The 27,476-nt window shown below is 48.1% G+C and overlaps 1 protein-coding gene across 4 annotated transcripts in view; it reads right to left on the bottom strand.

Annotated features, from left to right (window-relative positions):
- hipk2 (homeodomain interacting protein kinase 2) overlaps positions 1–27,476 on the bottom strand; it is a 405,644-nt gene that overhangs the window by 31,893 nt on the left and 346,275 nt on the right. For all 4 annotated transcript variants that reach the window (XM_072484274.1, XM_072484276.1, XM_072484275.1 and 1 more), the window contains 4 exons: positions 20,889–21,108; positions 18,870–18,991; positions 15,985–16,127; positions 14,573–14,752 (listed from right to left, as the gene is read on the bottom strand). In XM_072484274.1, coding sequence (XP_072340375.1) covers positions 14,573–14,752; positions 15,985–16,127; positions 18,870–18,991; positions 20,889–21,108 — 665 coding nt within the window. The remainder of the gene's footprint in view (positions 1–14,572; positions 14,753–15,984; positions 16,128–18,869; positions 18,992–20,888; positions 21,109–27,476) is intronic.

Here is a 27,476-nt window from a genome sequence, read left to right as displayed (position 1 = left end):
TAGTGATGTGGAACATGAGGGGTGGATCGTTGAAGAGATCAAGAGTTTTCGCAAACTTGAAGAGTTTAAAGGCCGATGTGGTGATGCTGTAGGAGACCCATTTGAGGGTGAGGAATCAGGTGAGGTTTAGGAAGGGTTGGGTGAGTCAGGTGTTTCACTTGGAGTTTGACAGTAGGGCTCGGGAGGTAGCGATATTGTGGGCAAGAGGGTGAGGTTTCAAATGGAGAAGGTGGTGGTTGATCGGGGGGCAGGTACTTGGTACAGCAGGTGGAGAGGAAGGCAAATGGCATGCTGGGCTTCATTGCGAGAGAATTAGAGTACAGGAGCAGTGATGTCTTGCTGCAATTATACAGGGCCTAGGTGAAGCCACATCTGGAATATTGTGTGTGCAGTTTTGATCTTATCTGAAGAAGGATGTTCTTGTATAGAGTGCAGCGAAGGTTTACCAAACGGATTCCTGGGATGGCGGGACTGCCGTATGAGGAGAGATTAAATTGGTTCGGATTGTATTCGCTGGAGTTCAGAAGAATGTGGGAGGATCTCATAAATTCTAACAGGAAGCAGACAGGGTCGATGCTGGCAGGATGTTCCCGATGGTGGGGGTATCCAGAACCAAGGGTCACAGTCTGAGGACTGGGTAGACCATTTAGGACAGATGCGGAGAAATTTCTTCACCCAGACAGTGGTGAGCCTGTGGGATTTGTTACCACAGGAAGTAGTTGAGGCCAAAACATTGTGGGTAGGATGCTCAGTTTCTGAGACTAAGTGTTGACGCCAACGCAGAATTTGTGGACTTTCATAACAGAAAAACTGGTGCCACACCTGGACCAATTCCGCTATATTGAGGGGCTAGCACCGGCGCCACGTGGAACTCAATCGATTCCAATGGATACGGCTGCGGGGTTCATTGGTTCCGTCACTGACACTTGGGAGGCTGAGAAGCAACAGCCGCATATACGCATTACAATCTGCAGACACACTCATCCCAGCCAACAAGACGGTACTGGTTGCGCTGGAGTGCGCCCATACAGCTGATGGGTCGGCTGGGGACAGAGGGCACCTCCGGAGGGGCCCTGGAGGGACACATATACGACCCATGGCACTAAGTTCAAAGTGGGCTGTTCGCGGTCTGCACAGCTGCATGGCTGCCTTACCGGCTGCGGCAATAATGCTCCGTGCCCATCCACCTCGACCTCACAGCCCACCTTCTGGAATGCATTGACGCCGCCGTCGAGGTGCTGGAGCATTGTGATTTGACGTGAAGTCGGCACCTGCTGCGATTTCGGCAACGGAACCGATTCTCCACCCAATTACCTTTCCCGATTTTGGCGTCGGCCAACGGAGAATCCCGCCCTGCATGTTTTGAAAAATCGGTTACATATAGCACTTGGGGACGAAGGGGATCAAAGGATATGGGGGAGCGGGAGACAGGATTAGGCTATTCAGTTGGATGATCAGCCATGATCATAATGAATAGCACAGCAGTTTTGAAAACCGAATGGCTTCCTCCTGCTCCTACTTTCTATGTTGCTATGGACCAACTGCCGATTGCGTTCACTGTCTTCAATCTCTCCCGACTATGTTCCAAGGTTCCCACCTGCTTCAAGAAGACCACCATCATAGTGGTGCCAAAGAACCAGGCAATGTGCCTCAACGACTACTGTCCGGTGGTCCAGACATCTATCATTATGAAGTGCTTCGAGAGGTTGGTCATGAGACGCATCAACTCCATACTCCCAGAATGCCTTGATCCATTGCAATTCGCATACTGCCACAATAACAGACGCCATCTCCCTGGCCTTACACTCATCCCTGGAGCATCTCGACAACAGGGACCCCTATGTCAGACTCCTATTTATTAGGCTGCAGCTCTGCCTTCAACACCATAACTCCAGCCAAATGCATATCAAAGCTCCAAAACCTAGGATTTGGTTCCTGCCTCTGCAACTGAATCCTCGACTACCTGACCCATAGACCACAATCAGTAAGGATAAACAGCAACACCTCCTCCACGATAGTCCTCAATACCGGTGCCCCGCAAGGCTGCGTACTTAGCCCCCTATTATACTTCCTATACACACACGACTGCGTGCAAAATTTGGCTCCAACTCCATCTACAAGTTTGCTGATGACGCGACCGTAGTGGGTCGGATCTCGAACAACGATGAGTCAGAATACAGGAGGGAGATAGAGAACCTAGTGGAGTGGTGTAACGACAACAATTTCTCCCTCAATGTCAGCAAAAGGAACTGGTCATTGACTTCAGAAAGCAAAGTATCGTACATGCGCCTGTCAGCATCAGTGGTGCCGAGGTGGAGATGGTTGACAGCTTCAAATTCCTAGGTGTGCACATCACCAACAATCTGTCCTGGTCCACCCATGTCGACGCTACGACAAAGAAAGCACAACAGCGCCTATACTTCCTCAGGAAACAAAGGAAATTTGCATGTCCACATTGACTCACCACTTTTTATAGATACACCATAGAAAGCATCCTATATGGCTGTATCACAGCCTGGTATGGCAACTGCTTGGCCCAAGACCATAAGAAACTACTGTTATGGGCCAGGATTTAGAGAACCCCAAAGTGTATCATGGAGTTTACCTGACCCACAACTTTTAATAGATTGTGGTTGTGGGGAGCACAAGGGCCTACTTTACAGGTTTATGAATCCAGTTAACACTTTATAAACCCACAGTAAACATCTTAACAACTATCAACACCAATAATCCCCACAGATACAATATCCTATAAGTAACCCTTCATAACTTTCCTAACAACATCTATAAGACCAAAAGACCCTTTTTACAGAAAGACAGCAGGTTTAAATTCTCTACAGAAACATAAGACCATAAGACATAGGAGTGGAAGTAAGGCCATTCGGCCCATCGAGTCCACGCCACCATTCAATCATGGCTGATTTCAACTCCATTTACCCGCTCTCTCTCCATAGCCCTTAATTCCTCGAGAAATCAAGAATTTATCAACTTCTGTCTTAGAAGACACTCAACGTCCCGGCCTCCACCGCCCTCTGTGGCAATGAATTCCACAGACCCACCACTCTCTGGCTGAAGAAATTTCTCCTCATCTCTGTTCTAAAGTGACTCCCTTTTATTCTAAGGCTGTGCCCCCGGGTCCTAGTCTCCCCTGTTAATGGAAACAACTTCCCTACATCCACCCTATCTAAGCCATTCATTATCTTGTAAGTTTCTATTAGATCTCCCCTCAACCTCCTAAACTCCAATGAATATAATCCCACGATCCTCAGACGTTCATCGTATGTTAGGCCTACCATTCCTTGTATTACTTTGAAATCCTCAAATCAGCTGACGACAGTCTGTAGCTTGTAGAGAGATCATTATACAGCTGCTTGCTTTGCCTGCAGCTATCCAGCTCTGAAAACGAAACTAAAACACTGTAGCTGCCTGCTCAAAAACAAAAGTAAAGCAGACAGACAGCCCAGCTCCACCCACATTCTGACATCACTGCAGCTATTTGATAAACACTACAGAGAGTTGTGAACACAGCCCAGTCCATCACGTGAATCCACCTCCCATTCATTGACTCTGTCTACACCTCCCGCTGCCTTGGGAAAGTGGGCAACATAAACCCCTCCCACTCGGTTTGTTCTCTCTTCCAACCTCTTCCATCGGGCAGGAGATACAAAAGTCTGAGAACATGCAGACAGGTTCAAAAACAGCTTTTTCCCCGCTGTTACCAGACTCCTGAATAACCCTCTTGTGGACTGAACTGATCTCTTCATACATTTTCTCTACTGAGTAGTACTACGCTGTATACTTCACCCGATGCCGGGGTCTATATATTTACATCTATCGTCCGTCCTATGTTTTTTCATGTACGGAAAAATCTGTGTGGAATGTATACAGAACAATAATTTTCACTGTACCTCAGTACATGTGATAATAAACCAAAAAAAATAAAAAAATATTATAACCCAACATCCCCCCCCAGCCTAAACTAATCAGCTACTGACACCCTCATCCATGTCTTTGTGACTTCTAAAGTTGACTATTCCAATCCACTGGTTGGTCTTTTAGATTCTATCCTCCATAAACTTAAAGTATACCAAAACTCTGCTGCTCACACCAAGTCTCCTACACCCAATACCACTGTGCTCACTGACCTTCATGGCTCACGACTTAGCAATGCTTCAATTTTAAAATTTTTATCCTTGCTTCCAAATCCTTACATGGTTTCACTCCACTGCATTCCCTTTCAGCCACAGAACCTTTTACAATATCTGCGCTCCAATAATTATGATCTCATGAGCATCCCCAATATTAATTGCTCCACCACTGGTCGCCTTGCTTTCAGTTGCCAAGTCCCTCAGCTCTGACATATACTCCCTATACCTCTCTGCCTCGCTATTTCTCTTTCTCTTCTTAAACCTATATTTTTGACCAAACTTTTGGTTATCTGTCAAAATATAAAAGGACATAGGCATAGATAAGTGGCAGATGAAGTTCAATGCTGAGAAGCATGAGGTGATACATTTTGGTAGGAAGAAAATGGGGAGGCAATATAAAATAAGGGGTAAAATTCTTATAGAGATGCAGGAGCAGAGGTACCTCGGTGTAGATCTGCATAGATCATTGAAGGTGGCAGGATAGGTGGAGAGAGCAGTTAATAAAATATATTCTAGACTTTATTAATAGGAGCTGAGAGTACAAGTGCAAGGAGGTTATGCTGAACTTATACAAGACACTGATTAGACCTCAGCTGGAGTATTATGTACAGTTCTGGACACCACACTGCATGAAGAATGTAAAGAGATGCAGAAGAGGTTTACAAGAATGGTTCCAGGATGAGAACCTTCAGTTATGAGGATAGATTCGAGAGGTTAGGATGGCACGGTAGTATTGTTGTTTCACAGCGCCAGGGACCGGGTTTGATTCCTGGCTTGGGTCCCTGTCTGTGCGGAGTCTGCAAGTTCTCCCCATGTCTTTGTGGGTTTCCTCCGGGTGCTCCAGCTTAGAACATAGAACAGTACAGCACAGTACAGGCCCTGCAGCCTACGATGTTGTGCCAGCCATTTATCCTAACCTAAGATCAACCTAACCTACATCCCTTCAATTTACTGTTTTCCACGTGCCTGTCCAAGAGTCACTTAAATGTCCCTAATGACTCTGACTCCACCACCTCAGCTGGCAGTGCATTCCAGGCACTCACCACTCTCTGTGTAAAGAACCTACTTCTGATATCTCCCCTATACCTTCCTCCAATCACCTTAAAATGATGTCCCCTCGCGACAGCCATTTCCGCCTTGGGGAAAAGTCTCTGGCTATCCACGCCTCTCATCACCTAGGACACCTCTATGAAGTCATCTCTCTTCCTTCTTCACTCCAGTGAGAAAAGCCCTAGCTGCCTCAACCTTTCTTCATAAGACATGCCCTCCAGTCCAGCCTCCCACAGTCCAAAGATGTGCGGGTTAGGTGGATTGGTCACGCTAAATTTCCCCGTAGTGTCCAAAAGTTAGTGGGGCTGCTGGGTTACGAGGATAGGGTGGCGGTGTGGGCTTAGGTAGGGTGCTCTTTCAGGTATCGGTGCAGACTCGATAGGCCGAATGTCCTTCTTCTGCACTGTAAATTCTATGATTTTATGTTCTCCTTGGAGAGAAGAAGGCCAAGATAAGGTTTGCTGGAGATATTTAAAATCATGAGGGGGCTGGACGGAATAGATAGGGAGAAACTGTTCCCCTTTGTAAAAATGTCAAGGAGATCGCCCAAATTTAAAGCGATTTGCAAAAGAGGCAAATTTGATATGAGAAAAAATTTTGCACACATTGAATGGTTCGGGTCTGGAATGCATTGCCTGGAAGTGTGGGGGAGGCATTCAACCAAGACATTCAAGAGGGCATTAGATTATTATTTGAATAGGAACAATGCGGGGCAGCACGGTAGCACAAGTGGATAGCACTGTGGCTTCACAGCACCAGGGTCCCAGGTTCGATTCCCCGCTGGGTCACTGTCTGTGCGGAGTTTGCACGTTCTCCCAGTGTCTGCTTGGGTTTCCTCCGGCTGCTCCGGTTTCCTCCCACAGTCCAAAGACGTGCAGGTTAGGTGGATTAGCCATGACAAATTGCCCTTAGTAACCAAAAAGGTTAGGAGGGGTTATTGGGTTACGGGGATAGGGTGGAAGTGAGGGTTTAAGTGGGTTGGTGCAGACTCGATGGGCTGAATGGCCTCGTTCTGCACTGTATGCTCTATGTACAGGGATGTGGAGAAAAGGTAGGGTAATGGCACTAAGCCATGATGCTCTTTTGGAGAGCTGGTGCAAACATGACTGGCCAAATGGCCTCCTACTGCACTGTTACAATTGTGATTTGGCTGACTGTCACATTTTGTTTTATAATGCTCCTGTGGCGTTGTCAGCTGCTGCGGGGGGGTGGGGGGGGGGGGGGGGGGGGGTGGAGTTGGTTGGTAGAGTGGGGTGGGGGGGGTTGCTGTTCTTGCTGTTTTGCATTGTTTTGTTTGATGTACAAAATGTTAAAAACCGAATAAAAATATTTTCAAAGAAAGATAATGCTGCTGTGAAACGCCGCACAATGTTTTACTACATTAAAGGTGCTGTATAAATCTAAGTTGTTATTGTGCTTTCCAGACAGTGTTACGTAAGAATCCAGAGGATGTGTTTATGCTTTATTCAGACATGGTCTGATATGTTTAGCATTCATGGGAGCAACAGGTAAAATTTGGACCTTTGTTTCCAAAGCTCTCCACCACTGGGGTTGTTCTCGTCTCAGATCTGCTGTAGATTAATTGATATAGATCGATTGCGATAATTAGCCAACAACTCCATTATCATTGTACCGTACAACCACCAGAATGGAACGTTTTGATCAAGCAATTTCTACATTGCTAATAAACTAGGCAGATTGAACTTAATTTGTATATAATTTTGTTTGTCACATTCAAAAGGTAAAGTGTAATGCGAGTCAGACGGTTCTGAGTTCAAGCTCCACTCCTGGACAAGGATACCCAATCTAGGCCGAGACAAGGAAGGTGCTACCCTTGTTTCACCACATTAAAACAGTAATTACACTTCAGAAGTACTTTGTCGGCTGTCAAGCATATTCTGAAGTCATGACAGGCACTTTGTATGAATAAAAGCTTTTTCTTCCTTTCTTCGTTAATAGAAATTAACCTGCACCCATTGATTGAAATGGGAGGCTGCATGCCAACTTCTTCTTGTGTACTTTCTCATGAAGGTTTCTGCATTCTGCCAACACTAACTGCGCTTTTCATCAAGTGCATGCTTCTGCAAGGAGCCCAAAAATCATGGGCTGGATTCTCCGATTTTGAGGCTATGGCCCCATGCCGGCGTGGGAACGGTGACGTTTTACGACAGTTCTGCAGCAATGAGTTCCACAGATTTACCACCCTCTGGCTGAAGAAATTCTTTCTCGGTGTGGCTCCGTGGTCCGAGTCCGCGGTGTGGCCGCTGGAGGTCGTGAGCATGCACGGACTCCGAACCGGAAGTGCGGGGGCCCGTATACGCAGCTAAAGCTGTGAGATTTACTCCAGGTCCTTGCTAGCCCCCTGCAGGGCTCAGAATTAGTTCATCTTTTCTACAGGAATCTCAGGAGTAAATCTCCACTGTTTTTACGCTGGCATGGGGACATAGTCCCATTTTCGGAGAACCCAACCCCATGACTGCTGTCAGGATACTTAACTTTAATGATTTGCTCGTTGCCTGTGGTCACACACCATAAGACATAGGAGCAGAATTAGGCCGTTCGAGTATTCTGCGCCATTCAATCATGGCTGATATGTTTCCCATCCCCCTTCTCCCCATAACCCCTGATCCCCTTATTAACCAAGAACCTATCTATCTCTATCTTAAAGACATTCAGTGACTTGGCTTCCACAGCCTTCTGCGGCAATGAGTTCCACAGATTTACCACCCTCTGGCTGAAGAAATTCAACTGGATGCTGAGAAAGTGGAATGACTTTTGATTCTGGTTCACAAGTGGTAGTGATCCAGAGTTTTTAAAAAAAATAATTTTTATTAAAGGTTTTCATAAAATATCAATAACAAAATGAGAAAGAAAAAAGAACCCAACAGGGGTAAGTACAAACACAATCTAAAAAAGCAACCCCCCCAAACCCCTCCCCCCCGTACCTAAATAATAAATTAACATTAACACCCCGACTTAAGACAACAGGTGTATACACCCCCTCAGACCCTTCCAGTGTAAATAACATAAACAAAAATAAAGTAAACCCCCCCCCCCGAGCTGCTGCTGCCATTGACCAATGTCTAGCGTTCTGCCAGAAAGTCTAAGAACGGTTGCCATCGCCTAAAGAACCCTTGTACCGACCCTCTCAAGGCGAATTTCACCCTCTCCAATTTAATGAACCCTGCCATATCGCTGATCCAGGATTCCACACTTGGGGGCCTCGTATCTTTCCATTGAAGGAGAATCCTCCGCCGGGCTACCAGGGACACAAAGGCCAGAATTCCAGCCTCTTTTGCCTCCTGCACTCCCGGCTCCTCTGCCACCCCAAATATTGCGAGCCCCCAGCCCGATTTGACCCTGGATCCTACCACCCTCGACACCGTCCTCGCTACGCCCTTCCAAAATTCCTCCGGCGCTGGGCATGCCCAGAACATATGGGTGTGATTTGCTGGGCTCCCTGAGCACCTAACACACCTGTCCTCACCCCCAAAGAACCTGCTCATCCTTGTCCCTGTCATGTGTGCCCTGTGCAGCACCTTAAACTGTATGAGGCTGAGCCTCGCGCATGAAGAGGAAGAGTTCACCCTCCCTAGGGCATCTGCCCACGTCCCCTCTTCGATCTCCTCTCCCAACTCCTCCTCCCACTTACCTTTCAACTCCACCACTGAGGCCTCCTCCTCCTCCTGCATCACCTGGTAAGTTTCCGAGATCTTCCCCAATCCCACCCACCCCCCCGGGAGCACCCTGTCCTGTACTGTGTGTGGCAGTAGCCGTGGGAATTCCACCACCTGCCGTCTGGCAAACGCCCTTACCTGTAAGTACCTGAAGGTGTTCCCCGGGGGGAGCCCTTACTTCTCCTCCAGCTCACACAAGCTCGCGAACTTCCCGTCCACAAACAGGTCCCCCAACGTTCGTATGCCTGCCCTGTGCCACCCCGAAAACCCTCCACCTGTTCTTCCTGGGGCGAACCGGTGGTTCCCCCGTAATGGGGTCCACGCCGAGGCCCTAACTTACCCCCTATGCCGCTTCCACTGCCCCAAAATTTTGTGGGCCGCCACAACCACCGGGCTCGTGGTATACCTCCTTGGAGGGAGCGGCAGCGGCGCCGTTGCCAGCGCCCCCAGATTCGTACCCACACAGGACGCCGTCTCCAGCCTCTTCCATGCAGCCCCCTCCCCCTCCATCACCCACTTGCGCACCATTGTCGCAATGGCGGCCCAGTAGTACCCACAGAGGTTGGGCAGCGCCAGCCCCCCCCATCTCTACTCCGCTCCAGGAACACCCTTCTCACCCTCGGAGTCCCTCGCGCCCACACAAACCCCATTATACTCCTGTTAACCTGCCTGAAAAAAGCCTTCGGGATAAACACGGGGAGGCACTGGAACAGGAACAAAAACCTTGGGAGCACCGTCATTTTGATTGACTGCACCCTACCCGCCAGGGACAGCGGCAACGCGTCCCACCTCTTGAACTCCTCCTCCATTTGCTCCACCAGCCTTATAAAGTTAAGCCTATGCAGGGCTCCCCAGCTCCTGGCCACCTGGACCCCCAAATATCTGAAACTCCTCTCCGCCCTTTTTAGTGGGAGCTCGCCAATCCCCCTCTCCTGGTCCCCTAGCTGAACTACGAACAGCTCACTCTTCCCCATATTGAGCTTGTACCCCGAAAAGTCCCCGAATTCCCTAAGCATCCTCATTACCTCTGGCATTCCTCCCACCGGGTCCGCCACATACAGCAGCAGGTCGTCCGCATAAAGCGACACCCTGTGCTCCTCCCCACCCCGCACCAACCCCCTCCAGTTCCTCGACTTTCTCAGTGCCATAGCCAGGGGTTCAATCGCCAGTGCGAAGAGCAGGGGGGACAGGGGACACCCCTGTCTCGTCCCTCGGTGCAACCGAAAGTACTTGGACCTCCTCCTATTTGTGGCCACACTCGCCATCGGGACCTCGTACAACAGCCCAACCCACCTGACAAACCCCTCCCCAAACCCGAACCCCTTCAGCACCTCCCACAGGTACCCCCACTCTACCCTATCGAAGGCTTTCTCAGCGTCCATCGCCACCACTATCTCCGTCTACCCCTCCCTCGCCAGCATCATGATAACGTTCAAAATCCTCAATCCTCGTGGCTAAGACCTTCGCCAGCACCTTGGCATCTACATTTAGCAAGGAAATCGGTCTGTAAGACCCACATTGCAGGGGATCCTTGTCCCGCTTCAGGATCAAGGAGATCAGTGCCCGGGACATCGTCAGGGGTAAAGCCCCCCCCTCCCTTGCCTCATTAAAGGTCCTAACTAACAGCGGGACCAACAGGTCCATATAAAATTTTTATAGAACTCGACCGGGAAACCGGCCGGCCCCGGTGCCTTCCCCGCCTGCATGCTTCCTATCCCTTTGATCAGCTCCTCCAGCCCAATCGGGGCCCCAGTCCCGCCACCAGTCCCTCTTCCACCTTTGGAAACCTCAATTGGTCCAGGAAACGGCCCATCCCTCCCTCCTCCCGTGGGGGCTCGGAGCGGTACAATTCCTCGTAAAAGTCCCTGAAGACCCCATTGATGCCAACCCCACTCCGCACCACGCTCCCTACCCGGTCCTTAACTCCCCCGATCTCCCTAGCTGCGTCCCGCTTCCGAAGCTGATGCGCCAGCATCCGGCTTGCCTTTTCCCCATACTCGTAGACCGCCCCCTGGGCCTTCCTCCACTGCACCTCCGCCTTCCTGGTGGTTACCAGGTCGAATTCGGCCTGGAGGCTGCGCCTCTTCCTCAACAATCCTTCCTCAGGTTCTTCCGCATACCTCCTGTCTACCCTCACCATCTCCCCCACCAGCCTCTCCCTCTCCCCCCCGCTCCTTGTGGGCCCTACCACCGCCTTCAGTGCCTCCCATACCATCCCCACTCGGACCTCCCCGTTGTCGTTGGTCTCCAAGCACCTCTCTATACTTCCTCGGACCCGCTCGCTCACCTCCTCGTCCGCCAACAGCCCCACCTCCAAGCGCCACAGCGGGCGCTGGTCCCTCTCCTCCATCTCCAAGTCCACCCAATGCGGGGCGTGGTCCGAAATGGCTATTGCTGAATACTCGGTATCCTCTACTCTCGCTATCAGCGCCCTACTCAAAATGAAAAAGTTGATTTGAGAATAAGCCTTATGGACATGGGAGAAGAATGAAAATTCCCTAGCCCCCGGCCTTGCAAATCTCCAAGGGTCCACCCCTCCCATTTGGTGCATAAATCCCCTCAACACTCTAGCCGCCGCCGGCTTCCTACCCGTCCTAGACCTGCAGCGATCCAGTGCAGGATCCAACACCGTGTTAAAGTCTCACCCCATTATCAGGCCCCCCACTTCCAAGTCTGGGATCCGACCCAACATACGCCACATAAAACCCGCATCATCCCAGTTCGGAGCATACACATTGACCAGTACCACCCTCTCTCCCTGCAACTTACCACTTACCATTATGTACCAACCGCCATTATCTGCCGCAATGCTCGACGCCTCGAATCACACCTTCTTTCCCACCAAGATCGCCACCCCTCTATTTTTGGCATCTAGCCCCGAGTGAAACACCTGACCTACCCACCCTTTCCTCAGTCTTACCTGGTCTGCCACCTTCAGGTGTGTCTCCTGGAGCATAACCACATCCGCCTTGAGCCCCTTCAGGTGCGCGAACACACGGGCCCGCTTAACCGGCCCATTCAGTCCCCTTACATTCCAGGTTATCAGCCGGATTAGGGGGCTACCCGCCCCCCTCCCCCGCCGACTAGCCATGACCCTTCCTCAGCCAGCCACGCGCCCGCACCCCACACCCGGCCCGTTCCCCACAGCGGCATACCCCCGTCTTGACCCACCCCACTCGATCCAGCTCCTCCTTGATCTTAGCAGCAGCAACTCGATTCCCCCCCACCCACCCACCCACCCACCCCCGGCTAGGACCCATCCTAGCTGGTTTACTCCCCCCATTGCACTTCCTCAAGTCAGCTGACTCCTGCTGACCCCGGCCACTCCAGCCTCCCCTTCGACTCCTCCCATTGTGTGGCACACCCTCCTCTCCCGCTCCCCATTCACAGGCTCTCCCCCTCCGTTCTAAGCGCGGGAAACAATCCTCGCTTCCCCTCCCCGGTCCCGGTCCCCCCAGTCTTCGGCGCGGGAAGAAAATCCCGCGCTCTCCACCTACCAGGCCCCGCCACCAACCAAAACAGTGCCCAACCCGCCCCATCCACCCTCCCCAACCCGAAAGAGAAAAACACAGAGAAAAAGAAACCCAAAACAATGCAAAGCACCCCCCCCCCACAACCAAAAATAGGCATAACATATCCACCGCAGTCCCCAATCACCCATCCCGACCCTCAGTCTGTGTCCAGCTTCTCGGCCTGAACAAAGGCCCACGCCTCCTCCGGAGACTCAAAATAATGGTGCTGGTCCTTGTAGGTAACCCACAATCGCGCCGGCTGCAACATGCCAAACTTCACCCCCTTCCTGTGCAGCACCGCCTTCGCTCGATTGTACCCGACCCTCCTCTTCGCCACCTCCGCACTCCAGTCCTGATATATCCAAACCTCCGCATTCTCCCACCTGCTGCTCCTCTCCTTCTTGGCCCACCTGAGCACACACTCCCGATCGACAAACCGATGGAACTGCACCAGCACCGCCCGCGGAGGCTCGTTACCCTTGGGCCTCCTCGCCAACACTCTATGGGCCCCTTCCAGCTCCAGGGGCCCCTGGAAGGACCCCGCTCCCATCAGCGAGTTTAACATGGTGACCACATAGGCCCCCACGTCCGGCCCCTCCAGCCCCTCCAGAAGCCGCAGATTCTTCCGCCTCGACTGATTCTCCATCTCCTCGAACCGCTCCTGCCATTTCTTGTGGAGCGCCTCGTGCGCCTCCACCTTTACCGTCAGGACTAAGATCTCGTCCTCATTGACAGAGATCTTTTGTTGAGCCTCTCGGATCGCCACCCCCTGGGCCGTCTGTGTCTCCAGCAGCTTAATAGAAGCCTTCATCAGCTCTAGCAGGTCCGTTTTAATCTCTCTGAGGCAGCGCTGGATACCCTCCTGTTGCTCCTCCGCACGCTGCCTGGTCTCCGCCCGCCGTCATTTTGTCCTTCTTCGCTCCCTTCTTCTGGTCCACCACCACCTTTTTTGTCACCCCGCTCCTAGTTAAAGCCATATACTGACGGGGAACTATTATTAACTCCTTCCCACACCGGGAGACGTCGAAAAAGTGCCCTTGGAGGCCCTGAAAAGAGCCCAAAAGTCTCGAGAGGGAATCCTTTTGGCAGTGTTCTCTTCACCAATCTGCCCCAAAATGTCCGTGGAAACTCCTGAAAAAGGTCTAAGTGTCCGTTCCAGACGGGAGATGCCGAATGCATGACCTACTCCTCCATGGCCGCCACCGGAAGCCTCGTCCCCGCTTCTTCAGTGGCCCTGGTGAGATCTTTTCACAGTTGTTCCCTCTGCTGTTAGAATTCACTTTTGATAAAGGTCCTCAGGACTGTTTGCAGCTTTAAGCTTGCCCTTCCCCCGCTTGCATGCTGCAAACTGCTGCAAATGCTGTTTATCCTGTTGCAGCCAAATCTTCCACTGCTTCTGCCGGGCCTGGCAGCCAAAAGACACAACACTCCTGGGGGACACCGTCAGGGGAGTGTTGCAGTACTCTTGCCACACTGGGAAATGTCAAACAAATGCCGTGGGGGCCCTGCAAAAGAGCCCAAAAGTCCGTTCCAAGCGGAGCATAGCCACACCCGGAAGTCGTGATCCAGAGTTAACACGCGACACCTGCAAAATGATGTGCAGGGGAGTCAATGGCACTGCGCACCAGCCTGAAGTGCTGTCCTTACCCCGCTCTGTGGTTGCAGTCGTGGCCCCAGCAGGTGACAGATTTCAGTGAGAATGTCCAGAGTGAAATGCAGACATCTCTAACTGTTCCTTGCTGAGGTCCACATAGAATTGAATTGATGGATGTGACCATCGGCTGAGAGCTCTTCTCATGCTGTGCATGGCCGATCGAAAGCACCAGACATTGCAAAATCATAGCACGAGCCATAAGAAATCAAACAGGAGCTTACCTCTCAATAGTTGGTGATCTGTTAAAACAGAAGGAGGAATCCTTGCTGCTGCTTAACAAGGGTTCAGCTATTCAAGGTTACGAGAGGGCATCGACTGGAGGATTGAGCTAATGGTCTCACCAAGGTGGCATCCAGTGAAACTTGTGGCAAAGGTGTACGAGCACACATCAAACTCCATTTTGGTCCCTTCGTGGCACCCAAACAACCAGTCATCGTAAGCTCAATTTTGTGCCCTCACTTTCCAACATTGCCCTCTCCAAAGCTCTCAGAGAGGAATGATAGTAAATTTCAGATAACATATTCTACTCACCTGGCAGAGGATTGCTGTTGTTTGTTTTTCTTTGAGGTGGAGCTTGACGTGGGCTGTTGCCTCATTACGTGAGCGACACCAATATTCAACGGCTGGGCAGGTGGCAGGGTCACGTGACTTGCCAGCAGGGCCGGCTGCTGCATGATGGTATTGTAATGGCTGGTGTGTGGATGAGAGTTCCTGGGCCAACAAAAAGAGGTCAAAGGAGATCATTGTGCTCGATCAGCACATACCAACAACATATGTCAACCTTCTTCCAGAACCTGGTTTTTAGGTTAGAAATAATTTCAAGGAACAGGTTTTGTGTTTTATGTGGGCAGGACTTTCAATGACTTCTTTTATGTACTCAATTTCACAAATTTCAGGGTATTAAATATGCTGAGCAGAGTCACGATTGTCCTTTGGAGGAGTAGGACTGACAGCGGATCCATTTTCCTTCCAATTTTTACTCATGTGCTTAAATTGTGACCTCTGTGGACCATGTTGGCTCCACAATGATACCTCCTGTGATGGGAGGCCGAAGTGCATCAAACAATCCTGCTTGATGCGACTTGCAATCCTCTTTGAGTAGGAAAATGTGGACAGAGTGGCCTGTTCCCCTGCAGGGTCAAGTTAGCGCCATCAGGACATGCTTGGACAGTGGGATTTTGGAATTGAGTCAACCTCTCTAGACATTCTCAGTTATCCGGGGCATCAGGGGCATCAGTGATGATTGACTGGTCTGGGCCAGTGATGGCACCTGAAGGGATAACGCTTAGAATATGACGTTTAGAATATGAAAAAGATGCCGAAACACTCTGCATACCATTTACCCACCCTTTAGCATGTTATCTCCTTGGTGACATAGCATTGGGAGCTGGGATGCTTTCAAATTAGCTGCAAATAATCCTGTAGGTCAAATACCAGCAGCTTGAAGTTTAACAGTGCTCTGTACTAGTAAATGGTGTGGTTTGTGCTGTTTAAACTATATATGCTTAGGTGGAGACTCTTTAAACTACCTGTGCCTCAGGCCTTTGGATTAAGGCAATCGGGCTATGTCCTGCAGAGAGAATGCTGACTCTGTATTGACTAGTTCAATAGTGTGGTTAGGAGTTGGTTGTTCACACCCAACTAAGCAACACAGAAGCTGAGGAACCTACCGCTATAACAATGACATGTATTAGACCACAGTGTCACAAGTCCATTTAGCTTCAGGCACCTGGTATTTGTTGACCTCCAGGATTATTTGCAGCTAAGTCAAAAGCATCCCAGCTCCCAATGCTATGTCACCAAGGAGGTAACGTGCTACGGGTGGGTAAATGGTATGCAGAGTGTGTTGTGTCTTTGCTGAACCAAATGCTTTCTGATTCTGCTGACAGGATGACACAAAATTAAGTAATCTCATTTCAACTGACGAGACTGGTTGAACCTACCTCCAGTCCGCCAGTTGCTGGGTCCCTGCCATTGTCTCTGGAAGAACAGTAGCGTGCTGCATCGAGGTATGGGCTGCCACTCCAGTTAGCTGCTGCCAGGCTGGAGGCAAAAGAATCTGCTGGGTCCCACCAGGCCAAGCCTGCTGCAAGGAAGAGAAACAAAACAAGGAATGCTCATGAGGCTAAGGTGAGTGGGCAATCACAACAACAACTTCACCCCACCCCCGCAACGCTCGTGCTCAGTTTTTTCCAAGTTTTGATTGAATTAAGTGAACATCAACACATTGAAACTGTGACAACTTTGTTGATGAAAAATCTCCGCACAAAATGTTAGTGTTTACCATGGACTCATTTACTGTATGGTTCAAGTATGTCCATTACAACTTGTAACAGAATTAATTTTCATGAACTCCTGATATTTTCAATGCTTCCTCATCAGTCGCACAATTAAGTCCAATCCTGCTTCTCTTCCCTAAGATCTGAATGGAGAAGACTATCCTTGGATGAAAAGTGAAGCAGACACGTCTGCCAGTTTTAGTGAGCACAAACAAGACAAAACACATCAAATTGTTCCATTAGCCAGCACCACCAAAAAACAGATTATCTTCACGAGGAAGCCATTTTGTTCTGCCTGTTTCCTCGAGCTATCCAAACTAATTCTATTGCCATGCTCTCTCCCTGTAGCTCTGTTTGTTCCTCTGCTTCAAAATGTTTCTCTATTTTCTTTCAAGATGCAATGCTGTCGACTTCAATTACTCCTCATGGCAAAACATGCCATGCTCCAAAAACACTGCGGTTAGAGAAATTCTCTTGACCTCTGTCAATTTGCACAAATTGGCGTTTTAAATTGATGATCCCACATCACTGACTATCCTACCAAACAGTCTTTCCATATTCATGCTACCAATTCCATTGTTCATACCTCTTCTTATGGTTCCCTGGTCAAGTGGAGCAGGTTCCTATACACCAAGTCCCCTCACATAACTTGTTTCCCATTCCTGGCATCATCATAATGAATCTATCCTGGACGATCTCCATGGATTTACTGGAGAATGTAAAATAAATCCTTGGAATTTTTCAACAAAGAGCAGGCGAATTCTCCCCAGTGTTCTGGACAATATTTATCCTTCAACTAACTGGAGTCAAATAAAAAATGGAATATCAGATCAGCATCATATTATAGGAGCTTGCTTTGTGCAAATTGATTGGCCCATTCCTAAATTACAGGAGCGACGACCATCCAAAAGCACTTTTATTGAGATAAAGAACCTTGGAGTAGCCTGATGCCAGGCTCTATATAAATGCAAGTTTTTTTTCATTCTCACTCAACATCCAAAGACACTCACTTTCCAACAGAAGTCATTGGATAAAAGCAAAATACTGCAGATGCTGGAGATGTGACACAGAACTAATATGTGCTGGAAAGATGAATTTCTGTAAGCCATTGGGCGGGTGATAGGAGTGGCACCCCTTTCTAGTTTTCCGTCTTCCAAAGGCAGAGGTATTAAATCCAATTGAATCAGCCACTCAACCATTTGTTCATTCGGGATTAGTTGCCTCATTAAAGGCGAAGGGCCAGATTTTGGCTACCGAGGCAGCTAGCTTGAGTTGGGAAACTTTCCGACTCGCTGGTCCCACCTTGGAAAAAGTCAAAATCTGTGATCTTTGCTCGGGGGGGGGGGGGGGGGGGGGGGGGGGGGGGGGTAGTGATAGAGTTGACTACGCTGACCCCAGAAGCAAAGCATAGGCAGTCGCATTGGCGGGCAGATGCTGAGGGCCTGTCCCAGCTCTCTAGGACTTTGACACAGCTGTTTCTGAAATTATTAGGCTCTCTAGTCCTCACCACTCATCTCCACCTATCCCTTATACCTGCCATGCCAACTTAAGCCCTCCAGTCCACTCTCTATGGTCCCTCATAACTTACATGCAAACTCAATGTCAATTCACGTCCCCCACCCATGTCCCATGGCCCCTCATACCCTCCACCTCATACCCTCCATTGCCACTCAGTCATTATCCATCGCGGATAGACCACAGGAGCCACATGGAGATGAAAAACAAATGGTAAAAATACAGATTTTACAGTGATAATGAAAAAAAATCCCATTCTTAAAATCTATTCAAATCTTCTTATAAAAAGAAGCAAACTTCTATTCAGACCCAGCATCAAAAATTGCTAATCCTTTGATAGCCTATTTAAGGTCTCAATCAAACTGTGAGCTCAGAACCTACTGCTGAGATAATTTAAGCTTTTGAAATGTAGCCAAATATTCATAATGGCGTAATAATAGCTCTTGAATAAATGCCAACAAAGAACCTTATTGAAACAACAGGACCAGATGCTACCTTTGTTCCTAACTGACCCCTGCCAATCAAGACTGTCCCATAGAGGTTTTTTTTTTGAACTCTCACCAATAGCTTCAGCATTCTTTTTTTCGTTTAAAGTGTGGGGCATTTAAAAAACTTCAGATCATGACAGTTATATACAAATCTGTTCTTCAAGAGTGTTTATGTCTACCCCATCAATTTGCGACTGCCACACTGCAGGTTAAGGCCCTTGGACCTGCCAGAATTAGATTCGCTGAACTCGGCACGGAGTTCAAATGGCCCTGCTGAGTTTTGAGTTTGCAACCTTCATGAAGCATGCCCTGCCTCCTTTCCCCTACGAACAAAAATTAATCTGTTGGAAGTGGGGCGGGAGAGGGGAAGACTTCTACATCTGGGTACCGCTGCTACTTTAAAAAGTTTGTGGATTCTTCCTGTCAAGCCCTATAAATCATATATGAGATGTTCTGGTTTGCACATCCTATTGTCTATGTCTGTCTGCCATGAGGGGTTTGTTGAAACCTTCTGAAATGCAACACCTTCTTGATCATTCCAACTACCTGTGTCAATAGGCCAGGCTGGATCTGAAGAGGCTGAGCTCCTGGAGCCTGCGTGACAATAGGAAGAGCATTCTCCATTCGGACCGAGTACCCGGCATGCTTGGTCGGGGAAGCCTGCAACCCTATTGGCACCAATGAGAGAGCATTTAAAATGCAAGAAGAAAAACACACCGCGAATGATCTGTCTGAAGCAAGTAAGTTCAGTCAAGATTTGAGGCACACTATCTTCAAAAACTATTATGCCTCCAGGTTCCAATGGCAACAGACACTCTCCAGTGCGTCACCATTTTTCACGCGGAAATGACAAGACTTTTTGGCCTTTGAGGTCATCACAGTTGAGCCGGACCTTGGTCTCACCTGTCATGGGAGTGCCCCTTTGAAAAATGTTTTTGTCTTATCACATGGCTTCAGCGATGTCATTGTGTGGGTGGATCTGGGCTGTGGCTCTGAGTTTTTACTTTCGCTTTGAGTTTGGACTGGTTTGAACTGTACAGGTTGAAAGAAGTGTCTCGCTAGCTTCATTTTAAAAGTTGTTTCCAGACTGCTTGATAACTTAAAAGAGATAATTGCTTTCTGGAAGGAATTCAAACCTGCTGTTTGAAAAGGGGAACAGAGTATCACTAACAAGTCTTATACCAGTAAGAATGCCGTGTGCTGGGCCACGGCTTTTAAAAGGGGTTTCTGGTTTTACTTGGATTTTGTTATTGAATTGGAACAGTTAAGAGGGAATTCATCAAGGGTTATACATAGATTACTGTAGCTATGTGGGGTCTTTATGTTTGTAGTTGATAAAAATTCTTACTGTGTGTGTTTATACAAATGTTAAGTAAAGTGGTAGAATAAAGCTTGTTTATTGATTAAAAATGCCTAAGAACTCTGTTGAATAACACCTGAAAGACAGGCTCTTGGACTCACCGTAACCAAAATCAATAAACAGTTATAGGTCAGGTGAACTCCATAATATACTTTGGTGTTTTCTAAACCCTGGCCCATAACACACCCAACACCCCATGTGCTTTTCAGCAAATGGTCAGGAATGGGAATTCTATCTGTCCCCTCTCTTCCTCCTCAAAATTGAGTGTTGAGGACAAATGTATAAAATTTACAGCACTGAAAAAGGTTATCAACCCCATTACCATGAGTCTGATCCCATATTACTTCATCATCATATCCTGCTATTTTTTTCTCCCTTATATAGATGTGGAGTGGGCTTCCTCTTGTGGGGCATTCTGGAACAAGAGGTCGGATGCTCAGGATAAGGGGTAGCAAATTTAAAATGGAGTTGAGTAGAAACCACTTCTCCCAAAGGGTTATGAATCTGTGGAATTTCCTACCCCAGAGTGCGGTGGAGCTGGGACAGTGAGTAAATTTAAGGAGGAGTTAGACAGATTTTTAACTGGTAATGAGTTCAAGGGAGAACAGGCAAGACGGTGGAGTTAAGGCCAGGATGAGGTCAGCCATGGCGGAGCAGACGCGATGGGCCAAATGGCCTAATTCTGCTCCTATATCTTAGCTTGTAAGCATAACTAAGTTACTCTCTGTTCAGCATTCATGCTATTTGCCTCAGGTATTCCTTGCGGTAGTGAGTTCTGCATGCTAATCACTTTATTGGTTATTAAATTTATCCTGGGTTTCCCAGTGGATTTATTTGTGACTTTCTTATATTTATGGCCCCTACTTTTGAACTCCACCAGGAGTGGAGTTCTACATTTATCTCATCAAAGCCCTCCATTATTTTAAAGATGGTCACTCTTCATCCTTCTCTTCATCTCAAGAAAGGTTCCCCAAAGTCTTTATTGTAACACCTGCCTTCCCCTTTGATGCACAGGCCTGGTATCAATCCTAGTGCTCCCTTGGCCTGCTCAGTTGTTAGCTCAAAGTGTTGGGAGGGAGGGATGATGGTCGGATAAACTACTTTTAGCACAATAGGAAATTGTGTCGTACACACTGAGTTACAAAGATGTGAAAGTGCTTAAAACAACAAGGTAGAGAAATTGAGTCAAACAAAATACAACTCACCTTGAAATCCAGGTGGGCACACAATCAAGGCCTGTTGGAAGGGATCAGGCCGAGCACACAGCTGCGGGGCTCCTGGCTGCAGTGGCATGCTCCGTTGGGCAACAGCTGCCATGGATGCTGCTGAAGGCTGGTAAAGTGCAGATTGGTAGTTAAGTAAGGAGACATCGGGGTTGGCAAGGGAAAGGGTGGCACTTGTGGATGTGGCAGCCAGGCTGTTGGCCTAAAGGGAATGATGGGATTTAACACAAATAATAGGAGAAGGTAAGCATGGCTGTTTGGGAATGAGAGAGTAAAACACAAAGAGATCACAAAGTCTGGGTCGAAACAATTTGATTTCCTGCAACTTGGGACATGATAGGTCCAAAATGTGTACTTTACAAAAAAATGACGAATGGTGAAGAGTATACATAGCATTCACCAGATTACTTCATACATTATTTTTCAAAAAATTATTTGCTTTGAAATCAAATTGTTGGAGCCTTGTATTGGTAGAACAATGAATGCTCAGGAAATTCTCCGTATTATTGTCTGACAAACTTCACGTGACAAAATATTGATGTAGGGCCAAATTACTGTTTAAAATTGTTACTAACTATGGAATATATCTTTTCATATGAACCTAAACAAATATTTATCTCTAAATATAAAACATAAAAGGGCTAAATGTCCAGTAAATAAGTAATTTGCGCAATAATAACACTAACTTTTACAAATTGCTGAGGTCAACTTTTGAGATCATTGTAAATCCTGTTACATGAATCTAAACATTTAACACTGGAGTACATATGGGTGCAGGTTTGTCTCTGTATAATGCAGTGCTACAGCACTGGTGAGTACATGTCTGTCTCTGTATAACATTTGGCTACAGAGCTGGTGGGTACAGATCTGTCATTGTATAAGACTGGGGTACAGTACTGGTGGGGACAGGTCTGTCACTGTGGAACACGGAGGTACAGTACTGGTGGAGAAAGGTCTGTCATTGTGGAACTGGTGGAGACAGGTCTGCCTCTGATGGCTGTATGCCACTGAGAACAAACCCGCAGCCTTCTGGGGGGCTGTTGCGCCGGAGGTAAACAAGGGGAAAAAAATATGTTTGTGCTCTGCGAAGGATGACTATTCTACCTCCAGACTCACTCAAATAAAGCTCTGCCTCAGAAGAGACCCCTGGTGGGGGACTGTGATGAGACAAGAGCTTAAAAATAGGAGCAATTAACAGACTTGTCAACACACACTGACTGCCAGTCCAGCTGTATGACCCAAGTTTATTCTCGGGCTTATACTTAAAGCCACTTCTCTTACAGGGGAAGGATAGTTCCCAAAGGAGACACAAGTCATACTTTCCGAGAGCAACTGAGCTTTCGTTTTGTGAGTTATAACATGATGATTAATGTGCCGAAGAATTTTTTGCCAACACAGATGAAGCAGTGCCTCTTTAAGACTGAAAACCCCAGTGTGAGCTGTTTTAACATATGGAGTTCCTGTTTACCCAACAGTTAAGTGTTTATTCATCAAAGTGAGAGCTAAGTGACTAGTTTCCAATTGGCCTGTGAATGACCTCAGCAATTCATGATCACACATGTTAGCTTTCAGTTCAAACATTGTAGTTTTTGCAAGAAAGGCCACATTTTGGTTGTTGGGATCGTTAAATGTTAATTATCAATTCTGATGAATAACATGAATGGCAGATTAATTTCTTGCCTTTCATTTGGTCTCCTGAAGGTGCTGTCTTGACGAGTTAACATTTATACTGCTTCCAGCTGTCCTCCAGTACCCTAGCCGAATTGATATTCTGGACTCTCCAGTCTTGAGATTATTTTGCAGGCCATTCAACCATGGAAGGAATCCTAGTTCTCATGTCAACACTTCCAAACATAAAAGTGACATTGATCCCCTGTGTTATAACCTGCACGACACCTACGTGGTTGGAGCAATCAGTCTCCTTGTGAGTTCCACCGAATACGAGCTCCCCCGCTAAGGGGACCGAGCCCGAGGACATTCATGATAAAGTCAGCCAGGTATGGAACCAAAAGAGCCGACCCGACTGGGATCTGATGTATATTGCAATTATAATTGCTTTGCAATAAACCTAGTTTTCTTTATCCCAGCCACATTCAGACTTGTTTGTGGCCCACAGAACTGGCGACGAGGATCAATCTGGATTACTATCGATGCTGCATGCTACACCGTCGAATGAACAACCGCCTCCTTTCCATTGCTGGACTAAGGTTGGAGTAATTTTTTTTTGCAAAAATGCCTTTGTCTGGAAGATTGGACCTGTTCGATTCGAGTACCGTGGATTAGACACAGTAGGCAAAACGCATGATTTACTTTTTCTGGGCGAACTCTCTCACAGCTGATGATCAACAGTGATTTTGCAGACTACCTCTGGAGCTCATACTTATGAAGTGATAAAATGCCTTATCTATCCTGCAGCTTCGGAGACGATGGGCGTGATCTAAAGACAACATTTCTAAGTGTCATCTGTAGTGGGCTTTGCTGGGAGTTTCCCGCTGGCTCTGTCAGCAAGATCCCCAGTGCTATCTAAATACACTTAGTCACTTTATTGGGCCCTGGGGTGTTTCTCCCTGGTCAAGCCCACACTTGGAATTTTTTCCTTCACTGGGGAGCTGAACTCACTGTCCACACCAGCTCCTCAGAGATCGGGCCACCATTTAGGTTGCGGGCTCCACACACCCTATACCCATGGGCAATAACACCCCCACACACATGGGCATTACCCCCCATACCTTCAAGTGAGGACATCCAGCAGAGGGCAGCAGAGCAGAGCCACTGATTGGCTGTTGCGGGGATAATTTGCACCAGTGCATTGCGGTCACTGTATCCAGAAGGTGTACCTGAGCAAGACACCTTCCATGTTCAAGTGAAGGCAAGCATCCAACAGAGGACAGCAGGGCGGAGCCACTGATTGGCTGCTGCGGGGAAAATCTGCATCAATGCATTGCGGTCACTGTATCCAGAAGGTGTACCTGAGCAAGACACCCTCCGTGTTCAAGTGAAGGCAAGCATCCAGCAGAGGACAGCAGAGCGGAGCCGCTGATTGGCTGTTGCAGGGAAAATTTGCATCAGTGCATTGTGGTCACTGTATCCAGAAGGTGGTTTGTGGAGGAGCTGTTGTCAAGTTGTTCAATTGTAAGGGGAGTAGATAGGCGGTTCTGTGGTCGAAAACGAGACTCCCGAATGGTATGTTGCCTCCCAGGTGCATGGGTCAGGGATGTCTCAGATCGGCTGCAGAACATTCTGAAAGGGGAGGGTGAACAGCCAGTTGTCGTGGTGCATATAGGCACCAATGATACAGGTAAAAAACGGGATGAGGTGCTACAAGCAGAATTTAGGGAGTTAGGAGCCAAGTTAAAAAGTCGGACCTCAGTAATCTCAGGATTGCTATCAGTGCCACGTGGTAGTCAGAGTAGAAAAGAATAGGCAGGATGAATGCGTGGCTTGAGAGATGGTGCAGGAGGGAGGGGTTCAGATTTTTGGGACATTGGGACCGGTTCTGGAGGTGGTGGGACTACTACAAATTGGACGGTCTACACTTGGGCCGGACTGGAACCAATTTCCTTGGGGGTGCTTTTGCTAACGCTGTTGGGGAGGGTTTAAACTAATGTGGCAGGGGGATGGGAACCAAATGAGGAGGTTAGTGGACAGTAAGGAGTTGTAACTAAAGCCTGTAAGGAACTAGATCATGAAGTCAGCGTGACTAAGGGAAGAGCAGGAAGGGAGCAGATGACGAATGCAAAGGGACTGGTGGTCTGAGGTGCATTTGTTTTAATGCAAGAAGTGTAGTAGGTAAGGCAGATGAACTTCGGGCTTGGATTAGTACCTTGAAGTATGATGTTATTGCTATTACTGAGACTTGGTTGAGGGAAAGGCGTGATTGGCAACTAAATATCCAAGGATATCGATGCTTCAGGCGGGATAGAGAGGGAGGTAAAAGGGATGGAGGAGTTGCATATCTGGTCAGAGAGAATATCACAGCTGTGCTGAAGGAGGGCACTATGGAGGACTCGAGCAGTGAGGCGATATGGGCAGAGCTCAGAAATAGGAAGGGTGCGGTAACAATGTTGGGGCTGTACTACAGACCTCCCAACAGCGAGCGTGAGATAGAGGTACAAATATGTAAACAGATTAAGGAAAGATGTAGGAGCAACAGGGTGGTGGTGATAGGAGATTTTAATTTTCCCAACATTGACTGGGATACACTTAGTGGCAGAGGTCTAGATGGAGCAGAATTTGTAAGGAGCATCTAAGAGGGTTTTCTAGAGCAGTATGTAAATAGTCCAACTCGGGAAGGAGCCATACTGAACCTGGTGTTGGGGAATGATCCCGGCCAGGTGGTTGAAGTTTCAGTCGGGGATTAATTTGAGAATAGAGATCACAATTCTCTAAGTTTTAGAATACTCATGGACAAAGACGAGAGTGGTCCTAAAGGAAGAGTGCTAAATTGGGGGACGGCCAACTATACCAAAATTTGGCAGGATTGGATTGGATTGGATTTGTTTATTGTCCCGTGTACTGAGGTACAGTGAAAAGTATTTTTCTGCGAGCAGATCAACAGATCATGAAGTACATGGGAAGATAAGGGAATAAAAGAAAATACATAATACGGCAACACAACATATACAATGTAACTACATAAGCACTGGCATCAGATGAAGCATACAGGGTGTAGTGTTAATGAGGTCAGTCCATAAGAGGGTCATTTAGGAGTCTGGTGACAGTGAGGAAGAAGCTGTTTTTGAGTCTGTTCGTGCGTGTTCTCAGACTTCTGCATCTCCTGCTCGATGGAAGAAGTTGGAAGAGTGAGTAAGCCAGGTGGGAGCGGGCGTGATTATACGGCCCGCTTTCCCCAGGCAGCGGGAGGTGTAGATGGAGTCAATGGATGGGAGGCAGGTTCCTGTGATGGACTGGGCGGTGTTCACGACTCTCTGAAGTTTCTTGCGGTCCTGGGCCGAGCAGTTGACATACCAGGCTGTGATGCAGCCCGATAGGATGCTTTCTATGGGGCATCTGTAAAAGTTGGTAAGGGTTAATGTGGACATGCCGACTTTCCTTAGTTTCCTGAGGAAGTATAGGCACTGTTGTGCTTTCTTGGTGGTAGAGTCGACGTGGGTGGACCAGAACAGATTTTTGGAGATGTGCACCCGTAGGAATTTGAAACTGCTAACCATCTCCACCTCGGCCCCGTTGATGCTGTACAGTACTTTGCTTCCTGAAGTCAATGACCAGCTCTTTAGTTTTGCTGGCATTGAGGGAGCGATTGTTGTCGCTACACCACTCCACTAGGTTCTCTATCTCCCGCCTGTGTTCTGACTCGCCGTTATTCGAGATCCGGCCCACTACGGTCGTATCGTCAGCAAACTTGTAGATGGTGTTGGAACCAAGTTTTGCCACGTAGTCGTGTGTGTACAGGGAGTAGAGTAGGGGGCTAAGTACGCAGCCTTGCGAGGCCCCGGTGTTGATGACTATTGTGGAGGGGGTTTTGTTGTTCATTCTTACTGATTGTGGTCGGTTGGTCAGAAAATCGAGGATCCAGTTGCAGAGTGGGGAGCCAAGTCCTAAGTTTTGGAGCTTTGATATGAGCTTGGCTGGGATTATGGCGTTGAAGGCGGAGCTGTAGTCAATAAATAGGAGTCTGATGTAGGAGTCATTGTTTTCGAGATGCTCCAGGGATGAGTGTAGGGCCAGGGAAATGGCGCCTGATGTGGACCGGTTGCAGCGGCATGCGAATTGCAGTGGATCAAGGCATTCTGGGAGTATGGAGGTGATGCGCTTCATGATCAACCTCTCGGAGCACTTCATTACGACTGAAGTCAGGGCCACTGGACGGTAGTCATTGAGGCAAGTTGCCTGGTTCTTTGTTACCGGTTTGATGGTGGTCTTCTTGAAGCAGGTGGGGACCTCGGAGTGGAGTAGGGACAGGTTAAAGATGTCCGCGAATGGACATGTGGAATGTGGATTGGGAGCAGTTGTTTGAAGGTAAATCCACATTTGATATGTGGGAGGCTTTTAAAGAGAGGTTGATTAGAGTGCAGGACAGACATGTCCCTGTGAAAATTAGGGATAGAAATGGCAAGATGGATGACAGGTGAAATTGGGAGACTAGCTAAGAGGAAAAAGGAAGCATACATAAGGTCTAGGTGACTGAAGACAGATGAAGCTTTGGAAGAATATCGGGAATGTAGGGCCAATCTGAAACGAGGAATCAAGAGGGCTAAAAGGGGTCATAAAATATCTTTAGCAAACAGGGTTAAGGAAAATCCCAAAGCCATTTATTCATATATAAGGAGCAAGAGGGTAACTAGAGAAAGGGTTGGCCCACTCAAGGACAAAGGGGGAAAGTTAAGCGTGGAGTCAGAGAAAATGGGTGAGATTCTTAACGAGTACTTTGCATCGATATTCACTGAGGAGAGGGACATGACGGATGTTGAGGTTAGGGATAGATGTTTGATTACTCTAGGTCAAGTCGGCATAAGGAAGGAGGATGTGTTGGGTATTCTAAAAGGCATTAAGGTGGACAAGTCCCCAGGTCCGGATGGGATCTATTCCAGGTTACTGAGGGAAGTGAGA

The sequence above is a fragment of the Scyliorhinus torazame genome, chromosome 19, assembly GCF_047496885.1.
Source record: "Scyliorhinus torazame isolate Kashiwa2021f chromosome 19, sScyTor2.1, whole genome shotgun sequence".
NCBI classification, from domain to species: Eukaryota; Metazoa; Chordata; class Chondrichthyes; order Carcharhiniformes; family Scyliorhinidae; genus Scyliorhinus; species Scyliorhinus torazame.
Note: the sequence above shows the minus strand (reverse complement) of the source record. Positions and strands in the feature narration are given on the sequence as shown.